The sequence below is a fragment of the Rhineura floridana genome, chromosome 3, assembly GCF_030035675.1.
Source record: "Rhineura floridana isolate rRhiFlo1 chromosome 3, rRhiFlo1.hap2, whole genome shotgun sequence".
NCBI lineage: Eukaryota > Metazoa > Chordata > Lepidosauria > Squamata > Rhineuridae > Rhineura > Rhineura floridana.
The window spans coordinates 175,472,704-175,488,395 of record NC_084482.1 but is presented as its reverse complement, the minus strand read 5'-3'; the positions used below and the strand labels follow the sequence as shown (position 1 = coordinate 175,488,395).

Below are 15,692 nucleotides of genomic sequence, written 5' to 3'. Positions count from 1 at the left end.
TTTTAAATGGGTGGATAATTGTGTTTCTCAATAGATAGGCCTTTTCTATTGGGAAGTCCCCTTGTAAGAAACTCTGTATCATCAAGGGTGTTCTATACTGTTACTCAATTAGATTCAGTATCCGGGCTGTACAGACAAATATAGCTTGTATTTATTAAGGGGAAATATGTGTCAGTCTTCCAGACAGATCTTTTAAGAAAGACAATAATGGAAATCCTACCTAATGAAGCCCACAATGCATGGAAAATATGAACGAAGGATTTATTATTGACTAATAGAGCTGGAGAATATGAACTAGCATGATACTACAAAACTATATAGAATTAAGCTGACTTTTCAGACCCCTGCCCCAATTGTGAGATCTTTCATTGGAGGGGGATTTCACTTTCCTTCCACAAAGAGAAACACTAGTTTGCGAAATTTATTGGAAATGAAACAGTGTATCAGAGTGGTGGCTTAAGATGTTTATTCTGACATTTGGTTGCAAGATCAGATTGGGCAGGATCCAACAGTGTCTCATGAGGAGCAATGGAGACACTGGCATCCTTCCAACAGTAGTGCTGCGCTCATTGTGATGGGCTGGGGCAAAGCAGTGGCAAGGTTGGGAGACCTCCAAAGATGCATGCAGACCTGTGGGTCCACTGCAAGCCCCCTGACTTTGCTTCCTCTCCCTGTCTTATAGCCATCCTGATGACTGTAGTGTTACTACAGTAGGGCCCCGCTTACCGGCGCTTCACTCTCCAGCGTTCTGCTAATGTGGCAGCTTTCAGTTAGAGAAAATTCCCCGTTTTAAAGCCGCTTTTGCGCTTTTGCATTATTTTTGCGCGACGCGCCCCATTATACTCAATGGATTCCGCTTTACGGCGATTTCCACTTTACGGCGGCAGTCCGGAATGGAACCTGCTGTATAAGTGGGGCCCGCCTGTACTTAGGAGGATGCCACTGTCTCCACTCCCCCCATGAGCCACTGCAGCACCAGGATCTAACTGGTATTTGTCAATGATTGGAGGCAAGTGGGGAGCAGGCCAGGAGATGGAGCTAAGTCCACCCATGCAAGAGTGGGCTTTGGAAGGCAAAGATGCCCTTGGTGGGCACCCTTCCTGAGTGGACCCTCCATCCTTCTCACTTACAGATGTCCCTACTGAGCATTAACTTGTTCTCTCCCTCTTGGTCCAATCTGCACAACTGCCTACAGAAGGGATGGGGAGCCTTTGGTCCTCCATATCTTGCTGGACTCCATCTCCCATCATCTCCACCATGCCAGCTGAGGCTGATAGGAGTTGGTGTCCAACAATATATGGAGGGTCAAAGGTTCTACCTAGAGGTAGAGTGCAAGGCATGTAATGGATGCAGCACCCATGCCTTCCCCTTGTTACAGTGTACCAGCTAATATCTAGCAAGTACTTTAGAAAAATAGTTGACTATTACTGTCAAAGTGTTAAAAGCTGGCAACCATGCCAGATCAATTGCATATAGAGTGACAAAGAAGGTGTAGGTGGATGACATCCTAAAAATAACCTTGAAGTCATTTTCAGACAACACTGCATGGCATGGGTAACACTACTTTCAGGAAAACTGTTACTGCTGTGCCAGTGATAAACCAATTTGGACCTACTGCACACCAAAATTAAGATGACGGGCTGTGCTACAAAACATGATTTTTCCAGCCAATGTAGTATTTATAGATGCTTTTCTTATTGTTTTGAATGATGATTTTATAGGTTTTTAAATTTTATAGTATATTTGTATGTTGTAAGTCATCTTGGTGTACTTCTATGAAAAGTGTGGCTTATAAATACTTTAATAAATATAATATAATAGCAGCGATGGGTGAAGATTGAGGTCTTGAGTGAGAAAATTATGCCCTAAACATGGCTTTGGAATTATGTGCCATTTTAACCATTCCACACAGTATTTCAAGTCTATTACATATTTGTTGGCCTACTCATTTCCTGTAATTTGATGTGTGAAATGTCCAAACTAGATAAATATTTAGAAATTGTGGCAGTAATTGGAGACAAAGCCACACAGTTAATTGTAGGCCAGCTGCAGTGTCATATTTTAATTGTATTGTTGTTGACTTGTTTAAATGCATGTGGTCATGCCAGATCAACTGCATCTAGGATGACAAAAAATGCCACCCTAAAAAGACATTGAAGGTCATTTTCAAGATCACACATCGCTACACAACATGGATTTGGCTATTTCTGGAGAAATAATCATAGCTGTGAAAACAGTTAGCCTATTTGGACACAACATACACTAGGGGTGGCATACATCGGGCTTGTAGGACAAATTTGGCCTGCAAGGCCATTTCCTCCAAATGTCAGGTGGGATGCAGGTAGAAATGCAGCTGGATTGGCTGCATGACTGAGTTCCCTGTGGGAAACTTGCAGCTGATCCCTGCAGAAAGCAAGATTGAAATCACCACCTGTCAGCTGATGGGCTCAGAGTTCAAGCCTGCTTGATCAGCTGATCCCTGCAGAAAACAGCTTTGCCAGTCCCATGCTCAGTGCTTGGGAAGTGCCAAATATAGGGCTGTAGTCCCTTGTATATACGTCCCTTGTACTGCTGCTCCTGAGCGCCCAACAATCAGCTGAATGTCAGGCCCTTGGGAAGTACTGTGCAAGAGACTTTGACAGGTGAATGGGGCAACCCACATGACAACAATCTGATGTCCTACCCACTTGTCAAAGTTGGCCCATGGAGGTGGGGACCAATAAAGATCTGGCCCTCAAGGCCAAAAGATTCCCCACTCTTGCTGTACACCAACATGAAGGTAATGAGCTACGGTACCATACATAAAATCAGTGGAAGCTATCTTTGATAGGTGAAATGCTATGGAGGCGTGAGTGACACATACCAGACTGCTGCACCATTTTAAGCAACTGAAGTCATGATACACCTCCTGGCAATTGCCCAGCACTTCAGCAGATGCCCAACAATGCCAGCCTCGGGTGCTGGCCCTGTATCTACGAAAGGGCTGGCTATGTTTTGAAGGTCCAAGGTGGAAGAGGGTTGTAAGTAGAGCCTTACCAAGTGACAAAATATCTGCTGATAGCTTCTGGGAGAAGGTGATTGGAACCAATTGCATATCAGGTTGCTGTTGGCTAGCTTGGGACCAGTTCAAACACATAGCCAGTGATATACCTATAACCTATCCCCATCACTATGTATAGACCTGTATGTGGTATGTCTCAGTTTGTGTGATTTGTCTTGTCCCACACACATACACAAAAGATGAGGGAGATTATATGAATCAGGCCATCATGTACAGTGATAAGGAATTACCTTATCTGCTTTTGTTCAGCATCTCTTGAAATGTTGTTTAAAGCTGCCTGTCATACATCTACATCTGTTTTATACTGCACAATTTGGGAGACTCATCTAGACTAGGGATAATTAAGGAAAGGGATGCAGGTGGCTTCAGCAGCTGAGGACCAATTAAGAGTTGCAGCTTGAAAGAAAAGGGACAGGGAAGCCCAGGCAGAAGACATTTTTGCTGAGAACAAGCTCTTGTTGAAGAGGAAGAACCTAAACAGTGTTGACCAAAGACTGGTTGAAATTGTTGTTGCTGGTGTGGCTATGCTTCAGTTTCCTTTGTAAGAATATAAGAAGAGTCCTGGTAGATCAGATCAAAGGTGCCTCAAGTCCAGCATCTGTTCTCACAGTGGCCAATCAGATGCCTCTGGGAGGCCTGTAAGTAAGCAGAACCTGAGTGCTACAGCACTCTCCCCTCTTGTGGTTTCCAGCCACTGGTATTCAGAGGCATAATTGGCAATAGAGTTCTGTTTTCTTCTCTTGCGTTTAAGAGGATACTGGATGTTTTGTGAAAGGCTCCCCAGTTTCATTAAAGCATGCAAAGTTTGAAACCTGGACAAGCAGAATATGGTATCCTTTGGATGGGCAAGGCTTCCTCAGTTATTGTAGGACATGCACCAGGGCATCCATGTGGAGCACATGTGGAGCAAGGTACTTTAGGAGTGTGAAGGCAGAGAGGGAAATGTGGGTCACTCCACTAACCCTTGTCAGGAATCCAGGTCAGTGTTTGTTTTGATGGACCAATGAGTGCACAGATCTCTGGGATCCAAACTTGTGCTAAAGCATTAGAGTTGTAAAGGACAGGAGAGCAAGTCTGTATACAGAGGGACAAGGGGAGTTCCTCTGATGAAACGAATCGTGTTTGAAGAGCTGAGCCATTTGGAGGTTTAAAATCAGCTAAATAAAGACGCTAGCAGTGTCAGTCCAGGGAGAGTCTCAGACAAGGCAAGTAATTGGCCTGTGAGAGGATTAAAGTGTAATTCTAGACTTGTCTGCTTGGAAGGAAGCTTAGCTAAACTCAATGGGAGCTTGTTTTCAGGGAAGTATGTGTAGGATTGCAGCCTTAAGGTTGGGTCAGAACTAAGACCAGAAGGAGGAAGAATAAAATGTGTAAGGGGCTCTGGAGTGGACTTTGTAATCAAGTAGTGAGTATTGGCTTGAACATGGGACTCAAAGGCAGCATCAAATCTCTAGTACTTGATTTCATCCTCCCCTGCCTCTTTATTCAGTGTTGGGGTAGATGTTCTGGTCTGATATTGGGGATTTGTTTGTTTATTTACTTATGTGAAGCTGGGATTATTTATGTACATATTTTGTGCTTTTGTGTCTGAGTTGTGTTGCTGTTCTGTTTGCGCAACATACTTCCACCTGTGCATGAGAATGATCTCCTCCTTTTCTCTGCCCTGCAGATCCTGTGCACCCTCAAAATCTGCTCCTGAAGTTTGGCAGATTTTAGGGACATGTGGGAAGAGGAGAGGAAGGGGAAGTCCTGTTGTGCCAGTAGAACTCTGTGCTTCCGTGTGCAAGCATTCCCAAAACATCATTTGAAAAACATGCACATGTACATAAAAAATATCATAAAAATATCTTTTGCAATATATATATAATGTTAATGTTAAGGGTCTGATCCAATCCAAAGGTGCCTTGTGTGAATGGAAAGGCACTTGCACGAGGCATCTGTCCCCCCGTCTGCATTCTGCCTTTTCATCCTTCCTACGTTTTTGCCCCTTGCATCCAATTCAATAGTGCTCTGGAGGATCCCCCAACCCCACTAGAGCAAATTTTAATGAAATGCAGGTGGCTACAATGACGAGGAGGTGACAGGAAAGCCCTTTGCATGCATGGATCTTTTCTCACATTTCTCTGAATCTAACCCTGTTGTTTAAATGTTTAAAAGTTTTTTTGTTTTTGTTTTAGTAGCTAGTCATTTCAATGATTGTTTTGTACTGTTTTTAGATGTGTTTATGTTGCTATACATTGCCCTAATGCTTTATGAGAGGGCGGTACATAAATACTTTTATTAATAAATCCACCAAAGCACCTCATGTAATTTAGGAGAGAAAGTAGCCTTGGGAATGTCAGGTCTAAGAGGTCTACTCAGCACCTTAAAGACCTTAGAACACCCATCAGTTGCAAAGTCTCCTTAGTAAGAAACAAAGGTTTGCTTTCTATCCGGCTTTGCAGTTCTGATGTCTTTGATAACAAGTGCAGCAGAACCATCTAGCATCATTTTATGTGGTTCATAGCATGAATGGAACTCTTCTTTTCTTGTGACGGTAACCGCCTCCCATTTTTTTCTCTTCCAAAAAGGGTGAGACTAACTTTTGGAGACAGTTTCCTGAAACATTTGCTAGGCTTATTTTCATGATGTTTTGAAATGTCACTCAGAATTTGATTATTTACACTTCAAACTACTGTGGTGCCTCTTTGTAACTATTCTAGTTCACGGAAACCACCATGGAGCCAAGCAAGGAGAGTCTAGTGGGCTGTTATGAATTGCACTTGTGTGCTAGATTTTTCATGGAACTCTTTCGAAATTGCAGCATTTTCTGAAAATATCTCGGCCTACATCAAAGTGGCTTAATTTTTTCAAAGCCTTTTTCAGATGCTCTTTTGCTTATGTGTGCTTGTCTTGAAGATATCCCAGGTATGTTTTCAACTTTAGGCATATACTAGAGATGTCAGTGAAGTCAGCTTGTGCTTGGAACTGAACTTTGCAGTCATGTAAAAACACACTTGAAATAGTAGGTTAGTTTTTAAACTTCAGTTTCCAGCTTCCTCTGTCCCTGCCCTCCAAGACACTCCTTATCTGTAAGCAGTAAATCCTGAAGGGCTTGCATTCCCTCATCCTCAACAGTTTTCACTTACATGGGATTCCCTCTTGCAACCTCATGGAAGAGCTTTGCCCCTTTATCTGTTTTCTGCTGCCGTTTCATGATCCCCTCAATAAATTGTGGAGTTATTTCTTCACACTGGTGATTGCAAAATGTCCAGCTGGAATTTATGCAGATAAAATAAGATTCAAACCATTCTCCTTTTGCTTTTACTTCTGTATTGCATATAGAAAGTTCTAAGCTCTGGTCAAACATATTCAGCGGTAAATCCTAAAGCAGAGCCTCATATAATGAGCATTGCACAAAGAGCTTCTCTGGCACTGCATCCACTCAGAGAGCTTGGTCTTTGCTTAGTAGGATGTTTTTGAAAGCTATACTTCCAAAAGTAGCTATTGGGGGAGAGGTAAACTCTACTGTAGATATGTCTATTGCCTAAAGGGGCTTGTGGTACACACAAAGGATCACAGCATAAGTGGTCTTGAATGGGGATTATTAATTCTTCAGAAGTACTGGAGAGATCTATAATCTCTGTATGTATGGCAACAACTGGTGGGCTGAGTAATGTCAGATGGAAAGCAGACTGGAATGCTGGAGTGCTGTTCTGCTTAGGGCTTTTGCAGTTGTATTACTTGAGACCTGCTACCTTTTGAGACTAAATGCCTGTAGTATTTAGTAGTATTTAATGTTGTTTTAATTTTCAAAAGAGACACTTCAAATTGCTCTTTGCTTATTTTATGGAGAAACCAACAAAACTCACTGTGGTGAATCCTCATTTGTGTTTATTTTATTTATTTATTTGATTTATACCCAAACCATCCTCCTAGTAGGAGCCCAGGGTGGCAAACAAAAGCACTAAAAATACTTTAAAACATCATAAAAACAGACTCTAAAATATATTAAAACGTCTTTAAAAACATTTTTTTTAAAAGCTTAAAAAACCTCTTTTTTAAAAAAAAGAAAAGGTTTAAAAACATATTAAAAAGCAACTCCACCACAGGTGCAGACTGGGCTAAGGTCTCAGCTTAAAAGCCTTGTTAAAAGAGGAAGGTCTTCAGTAGGCACAGGAAAATATAGTAGAGATGGTGCCTGTCTAATATTTAAGAGGAAGGAATTCCAAAGGGTAGGTGCCATTACATTAAAGGTCGTTTCCTAAGTTGTGCGGAACGGACCTCCTGATAAGATGGTATCTGCAGGAGACTGGGTATATAAGGAATAAGAGTCTTTCAGGTATCCTGGTCCCAAGCTGTATAGGGCTTTGTACACCAAAACTAGAACCTTGAACTTAGTCTGGTAGCTAATAGGTAGCCAGTACAATTCTTTCAGCAGCAGGGTGATATGTTGGCAATACCCTGCCCCAGTGAGCAATCTCTCCTTTGCATTTTGGACCAGCTGCAATTTCCAGACCAATCTCAAGGGTAGCCCCACATACAGCGCATTACAGTAATCCAGCCTGGAAGTTACCTGTTGGTGTTTGCTCTGGCAGACATACACTGGCGTACCCGACTGTAGTCACTCCCTTGCTTTGCACCTTGCCAAGAATAATGCAACTCACGTGTAGAAATATACAGTCTTTTATCAGCAGAATAACATAAAGCAGTTCCAGCATCGAATACACAAGTTACACAGTCCGTCTTTCTCCTCTTTACTTCCCCACACACACAAAAACACATCCTTTTCTTTTCCTGTCTTTATAGCCCATCACGGTCATTTAGTCATTAGGTGATTTAGGGTCTGCATCTGTATCGCCTGAGGGTTTTGATTTACTCTTTACTGTCAGTTAACCCTTTCATGGCTGGTTTTCCTTCTTTGTGAAATGTACATGCTAACATTACCAGTGCATGGACAACATGCAATGGTGTTGTGTTGTCTTCAAATGACTTGTTGATGTATTCCTTCTAGTCTTGAATTTAAAAGTAATACAGTGCTGCTTTCTAAAAAATGCATTGATGAGTGATTTTAAAATGTAAAAGGATATGTGGTGATAGCTGGAGCAGCGATGCTCCAGTAAATGTGCAACTGAAACAAATAATTTATTAATTTAAGATCAATGCACAAGCCCACCCCTAGATTTTGATGCACTCTTCAGCCATGCTCCCAGCCAATCACATGATCAACATCAATCTGAAGGGGGTCGTATGCATATATGGATGCATGGGTGTAGAGCTCCTTCCAAGGAGCATGTGAAACTTGGTCCATCAGAGTTTGTGTGTCCAATAGAGGGAGGAGCTCTATGCATGTACATGTGCATGCATGTTAGGCATCCTTTAGACTGATGCCAATAAGAGTATTAGGCAGGGTGTGTGGCCAACACAGATGAGTGATTAGGGGGCGGAGCTCATGCTGATACCCCTTTTATGTGTTCATACTGAAAGACAAAGAGGGCTTGTGTTGCTATAGATCCTGTGCAACCTTTACTGATTGCTAAGAAGCTAAAGAATTAAAATTGGCCTTTTCATTAGGCTACATGGTGGTTTCATTGAATATGATGTACATATTGGCCACGATGACCTCCTGATTTCCCACTGGAGTCATTTTCCTTCTTTGTCTTTAAAATGCAAATTCTGTGTAAAGTGAATGCTAAACAATTTGTGCTGGCAAACACAACTGGTCCTTTTTTTGAAAGCTGCTTACTTTTCCACCTCAGTTTAAATCTTTATGTCCACTCCTTTCCAGCTCTGCCCTATATTGCTTTTCTATTAGCCATTTTTAAAAAGTGTTATTTTGTGAAAGGCACAGAGGTTGTGGTTATTTAAAGTTTGAGACAAGAGTCAGTTTGTGATAAAGAGGGGAAGTTGGGTATTTCCACAAGATTTGGAGATATGTACATCTGTCAGTTAATCCTTCATTTTGAAAGAGAAACTGAAGAGGACCAAACACCTTCCACCCATTCCACTTTGGTCCTACTTCACACATTACATTTTTCTAACAAGAACATAAGTCACCAATGGCATTCATACATTACAAAACATTCTGAACACTGAGATTAGCTTCTAAGTAGGGAAACAGTAAGTGTTTCATTGATACTGACCAGTGGTGTCACTAGGGTTTGCGTCACCCAGTGCGGGAGGGAGGGGCGTGGTTGCCAGGCGACAAGGAGCGCTCTTTCTCCCTCCCTCCCTGCCCCCCCGCTCTTTTAATCTCTCTCACACAGACCTACCTGGGCGGTAGGTAAAATGGGAGGGCGCAGCCGATTGGCCCCGCAGACTGCCTCTCCTCTGGGGGTGGGCCCTCGCAGCTTATTGGCTGGGGGCAGGGGGTCGCTTATCTCTCTCTCCCCCTCTCTGGCGCGCCCTTCATCGTTGCTGCTGCTGGTTCCCTGGGTCCCTGCAACTGCCCCGCTTCCCGGTGCCTAGGGGCGGGGCGGCTCTGGGTGTCACCCCCTCGGATGGTGTCACCCGGTGCAGTTCGCCCCCCCCGCACCCCCTAGTGATGCCACTGATACTGACACAAGACTTTCGCCCTCCCCATTTTGTAGTTGATGTTTATATGGTGCCTCTCACAGTGGCTTATCAAGAACTTTTTAAAAACACAGTAAACAAATGAAACAATAAAAGTTAAAATCAATAATGCATTACTGCATTATTAATAATGCATTAAATAAAGTATATATCATTAAGATGATCTTGTGGCTAAGAAAATCAGTTTGCGCATTTCCCTGTCTCCCCTAATGCATTTATTATAAATTCTCAAGAATGAAACCATGCAGGGCTGGTGTCTTGGGCTGGCATGATTGGGATATATCTGAGTGCCCTGGGGCTTGGAAAGGCCCATGCTTGAGGTGTTGCCTCACTGCCATTGGGACCTCTGTCTCCATCAAAGTTGCAGCATGGCCTGGCACTGTTATCATTGCCTCCACCACCAGTTGCTTCCTCCCCACTGATGTGCTTATCTAGTGAAGGCAGTGCTTATTATGGGGGCTGAGCCAGGCTCGCCTCTGTTCTAGGCTGTTATCTGCCCTGGTGGATTCCCCAATATGCAGTGCCTAACATCAGAAGGGTCCACCAGCACCAGGAGGGAGACCTGGTTGGCACTATGCCAAGGGCCCACAATACTTGGGCATTAGCCCTGAGTCCATGGGCTGGTTTACATATGAGCCAAGATCCACATTAAAGACGCTGCTATTTCCATCGTGATTGATTTTGACAGTTCACATACTTCCGCCCTCGCTATGAATAAATTGGCTGTTTTTCTTTTTAGCATTCACACGCATGCACATTTGTTGCTATTAGCATTTCCTTGTTGCCATGCCCACACATTAGAATGTTAACTGTGGAGGCGGGGAAGGGGCGGTGTTTCTCTAAATGAAGGGAGGAATAGGTGCTTGAAAGAAAGGGAATTGCCTACAGCTGCCCCCCTTCCCTGTGGTGCAGGCTTTCTCCCGTCCCCCTGCTCCCACCTGTGGCTGTTAGGCTGTCGCTGTGCGAGATTGGTGTGCCTTTGGCACCCTGGGACAATCCTCAGCATGCGTTCTGGGAAACATAAAAAAACCCCAAACAATTATCTTTAGAGAGACATTAAAAGCAGCTACTAAAGGAAGCATTGACTGTTTAATATTATCGCTCTCCATGAGTGGGATGAGTGGAGCAGATGCTGGGATGAGATGCCAAGGCAGTTCCCCTTTCCCCTGCGCTTTTGGGTGCTTATAAATTACCCTAGTGGCACCTTCGCCAGCCTCATCTTGCTGTGGCTGCGCATGCTCCAAACCTGGGTGTAGCTCCAGCGAGTGACATGTAGCAGCTTGCAGGATCCCCCCCCCACAGCTCAAGCGAGAGAGACGGCCAAGGCTGAAGGGGAGTCTCCCCCTCTGGCAGCGGGGTGAGCAAGATTTCCCCAGGAAGGAAGCTCTTCCCTGCTACCGTCGGGGTGTTGTTGGTGTCACTGCAGAAGAGAGAGAATGAAGGGGTAGGGAAAAAACCCGCTCACATCACATGCAGAGAGCTTTCACAGAAATTCAAGGGTGAATAATTTGGATGAATGTGATTTTATTTAAAGGAGCGAGGGAGGAAATGTATTGTGGGGAAGCGGGAGAAAGTGGGAGAAAGGAAGGCAAGTGCGACCGGAAGTTGCTTCGTCAATGGCAGGAAACAAAATGACCCCCAGAGACAGTTAAAGGGGTGGAGAAAAGGGGGGATCTAATGGCGAAGAAACTGCACAGCCAAAAAAAGGCGCTTAAAAGGTAATACACGGTAGAAGCCCACCGAGGCGGGTGCGGATTTTAAAAGCAATTTCGGGGTTTTGTCGCATCGATTTAATCCGGATTTAAAGGCAAAAGCAGCTGAATGTACTTACGTTGGCAAAAATGTCATGTAAATGGTCTAAATTAAAAGGATATGCAAAAAGCATCAGATCCACATTATACTGGCATCTGATCAGGCCCCATGTTGCATCCTCAAAAAGCTTAACTATTACAACTCTGCTTAGTAGTAAAGCTTGTGGGTTGCAGGGAGAGACTTTGCATCACAGTTAGCCAGCATATTTTCTGTATTTGTATCATCCTAGCGAATCACCTGGAATGGTACTTACTAAAAACAGAGTTTGATCTTGGTGCATATTTCTTTTGTATCTCAGTTGATTTGGGTGCAAGCTCTGTACTGTGCTGAATAATTTGTGATGTGCTTTCCATCTCTCTCCCTGCTAAGTATTTGAAACTGTATGTTCCACAACCAGTAGTTGCTTAAATGTGTCTTGGTACAAACAGTGGTAATGTTGTGGTAGAAATGCTCAATTCTGTAGGTCTCGTAATTTTTATGAATAACTCTCTGTGCATGGAGACCTTGAGAAAGTAAATGACCATTTAAAGACTGTACACTCAAGTATTCCTCACCTGATTTGCAACATTCTTCTGTTTTGAACTTCATGACCTTTCTACCCATCCGCATTGCACATTACGCCTGCACTTTTATTGCCCCTTCAATCCACTTCTTTGTGTGGCTTGCTGTGTCTTTCATGCCTTCTCATAAACGGAATTTTCCCATTATTACCAAATCACTTCTTCATTTTACATCCTCAGTTTCTATTTTGACTGTGCATGAATATAAACAGGCATTCCAAAGTATGGTGGAAATGGTTTGAATACACATACATATTCTGAAAACATGTGTTGGAATGTTGCAAATGTGTTCTTAAAGTTAAGGCTAAACCAAAACCTCCAAATATGAGAGTTCAAAATTTTTAGGCAGGAGCAAAAATGGAGATGTAAACATGGAGAGGGGGAATTCTAGGGTGGGGCCTGCAAACAGGAGGAAAGTTTCAGGTGATGGGTAATGTCATTTGTTGTAACATCAATACCTGTTAAGAACATAAGAACATAAGAAGAGCCTGCTGGATCAGGCCAGTGGCCCATCTAGTCCAGCATCCTGTTGTCACAGTGGCCAACCAGGTGCCTGGGGAAAGCCCGCAAGCAGGACCCGAGTGCAAGAACACTCTCCCCTCCTGAGGCTTCCGGCAACTGGTTTTCAGAAGCATGCTGCCTCTGACTAGGGTGGCAGAGCACAGCCATCATGGCTAGTAGCCGTTGATAGCCCTGTCCTCCATGAATTTGTCTAATCTTCTTTTAAAGCCATCCAAGCTGGTGGCCATTACTGCATCTTGTGGGAGCAAATTCCATAGTTTAACTATGCGCTGAGTAAAGAAGTACTTCCTTTTGTCTGTTCTGAATCTTCCAACATTCAGCTTCTTTGAATGTCCACGAGTTCTAGTATTATGAGAGAGGGAGAAGAACTTTTCTCTATCCACTTTCTCAATGCCATGCATAATTTTATACACTTCTATCATGTCTCCTCTGACCCGCCTTTTCTCTAAACTAAAAAGCCCCAAATGCTGCAACCTTTCCTCGTAAGGGAGTCGCTCCATCCCCTTGATCATTCTGGTTGCCCTCTTCTGAACCTTTTCCAACTCTAGAATATCCTTTTTGAGATGAGGCGACCAGAACTGTACACAGTATTCCAAATGCGGCCGCACCATAGATTTATACAACGGCATTATGATATCGGCTGTTTTATTTTCAATACCTTTCCTAATTATCGCTAGCATGGAATTTGCCTTTTTCACAGCTGCCGCACACTGGGTCGACATTTTCATCGTGCTGTCCGCTACAACCCCGAGGTCTCTCTCCTGGTCGGTCACTGCCAGTTCAGACCCCATGAGCGTATATGTGAAATTCAGATTTTTTGCTCCAATATGCATAATTTTACACTTGTTTATATTGAATTGCATTTGCCATTTTTCTGCCCATTCACTCAGTTTGGAGAGGTCTTTTTGGAGCTCTTCGCAATCCCTTTTTGTTTTAACAACCCTGAACAATTTAGTGTTGTCAGCAAACTTGGCCACTTGACTGCTCACTCCTAATTCTAGGTCATTAATGAACAAGTTGAAAAGTACAGGTCCCAATACCGATCCTTGAGGGACTCCACTTTCTACAGCCCTCCATTGGGAGAACTGTCCGTTTATTCCTACTCTCTGCTTTCTGCTTGTTAACCAATTCCTTATCCACAAGAGGACCTCTCCTCTTATTCCATGACTGCTAAGCTTCCTCAGAAGCCTTTGGTGAGGTACCTTGTCAAACGCTTTTTGAAAGTCTAAGTACACTATGTCCACTGGATCACCTCTATCTATATGCTTGTTGACACTCTCAAAGAATTCTGATAGGTTACTGAGACAGGACTTTCCCTTGCAGAAGCCATGCTGGCTCTGCTTCAGCAAGGCTTGTTCTTCTATGTGCTTAGTTAATCTAGCTTTAATCATACTTTCTACCGGTTTTCCAGGGACAGAAGTTAAGCTAACTGGCCTGTAATTTCCGGGATCCCCTCTGGATCCCTTTTTGAATATTGGCGTTACATTTGCCACTTTCCAGTCCTCAGGCACGGAGGAGGACCCAAGGGACAAGTTACATATTTTAGTTAGCAGATCAGCAATTTCACATTTGAGTTCTTTGAGAACTCTCGGGTGGATGCCATCCAGGCCCGGTGATTTGTCAGTTTTTATATTGTCCATTAAGCCTAGAACTTCCTCTCTCGTTACCACTATTTGTCTCAGTTCCTCAGAATCCCTTCCTGCAAATGTTAGTTCAGGTTCAGGGATCTGCCCTATATCTTCCACTGTGAAGACAGATGCAAAGAATTCATTTAGCTTCTCTGCAATCTCCTTATCGTTCTTTAGGACACCTTTGACTCCCTTATCATCCAAGGGTCCAATTGTCTCCCTAGATGGTCTCCTGCTTTGAATGTATTTATAGAATTTTTTGTTGTTGGTTTTTATGTTCTTAGCAATGTGCTCCTCAAATTCTTTTTTAGCATCCCTTATTGTCTTTTTGCATTTATTTGTGACCCTCTGGACTTTGTTTTTCAGCTTTCTTTTTACCAATCCCCTCATTTTTGTGAAGTTTCCTCTTTTGAAGTCAAATGTGACTGTGTTGGATTTTCTTGGCAATTGGCCAGTTACATGTATGTTTAATTTAATAGCACTGTGGTTACTGCTCCCAATCGGTTCAACAACACTTACATCTCGCACCAGGTCCCGGTCTCCACTGAGGATTAAGTCCAGGGTTGCCATCCCTCTGGTCGGTTCCATGACCAACTGGTCTAGGGAATAGTCATTTAGAATATCTATGAACTTTGCTTCTTTGTCATGACTGGAACACATATGCGGCCAGTCTATGTCCGGGTAGTTGAAGTCACCCATTACTACCACATTTCCTAGTTTGGATGCTTCCTCAATTTCATATCTCATCTCAAGGTCTCCCTGAGCATTTTGATCAGGGGGACGATAGATCGTTCCCAGTATTAAGTCCCTCCTGGGGCATGGTATCACCACCCACAACAATTCTGTGGAGGAGTCTGCCTCTTTTGGGGTTTCGAGCTTGCTGGATTCAATGCCTTCTTTCACGTATAGAGCAACTCCGCCACCAATACGTCCTTCCCTGTCCTTCCGATATAGTTTATATCCAGGGATAACCGTATCCCACTGGTTTTCTCCATTCCACCAGGTCTCCGTTATGCTCACTATATCAATGCTCTCCTCTAAGACCAAGCACTCCAGTTCTCCCATCTTGGTTTGGAGGCTCCTAGCATTAGCGTACAGGCACTTGTAAGCAGTGTCTCTGTTAAATTTATCCAGGTGACAAAGCAAGGGCTCATCCAAACGGAGCGGGATAATCCATGTTTTCCATATCCTGTTCGTCATCTGACAGTCCTCACTTTGCCTGTTTGTTCGCTCTTTCCCGATTTAAAAAAACCCGCTTTTTTTGTGCCCGCACATGCAGCGGGGGACCTGTACTTCTTCTCGCTTTTTCCCAGCTCCGCCCATAACACTCCCCCTATCAGCCAATTGGTCTGCAAAATATGACATATGCTCCTCTCCCCTTTGCAACGAAGCACAATATCGCGCATGCACTTGACTGTAACAGTGCGAAAGTTTGAATTTCCTGTGGGTGTAATGGAGTTCCTTGCCGCTCGCCACTCTGGAGCAGGGCCGGCGGGGGTGTGTGTGCTGATATGCCAATAATTCCTGTATTTTTGTGTGCATGTATTTGCAATATAA

General features: G+C 43.6%; 1 protein-coding gene across 4 annotated transcripts in view; it reads left to right on the top strand.

Annotated features, from left to right (window-relative positions):
• Positions 1-15,692, top strand: part of MITF (melanocyte inducing transcription factor) — a 192,932-nt gene that overhangs the window by 46,636 nt on the left and 130,604 nt on the right. Inside the window, exon 1 of one of the 4 annotated variants that reach the window (XM_061618659.1) lies at positions 3,532-3,699. The exons of the other annotated variants lie outside the window; for them this stretch is intronic. Within the exon in view, the coding sequence (XP_061474643.1) occupies positions 3,683-3,699 (17 nt within the window). The 5' untranslated portion in view covers positions 3,532-3,682. Of the gene's footprint in view, positions 1-3,531; positions 3,700-15,692 lie in introns of those variants that run through there. 4 annotated transcript variants of the gene reach the window in all.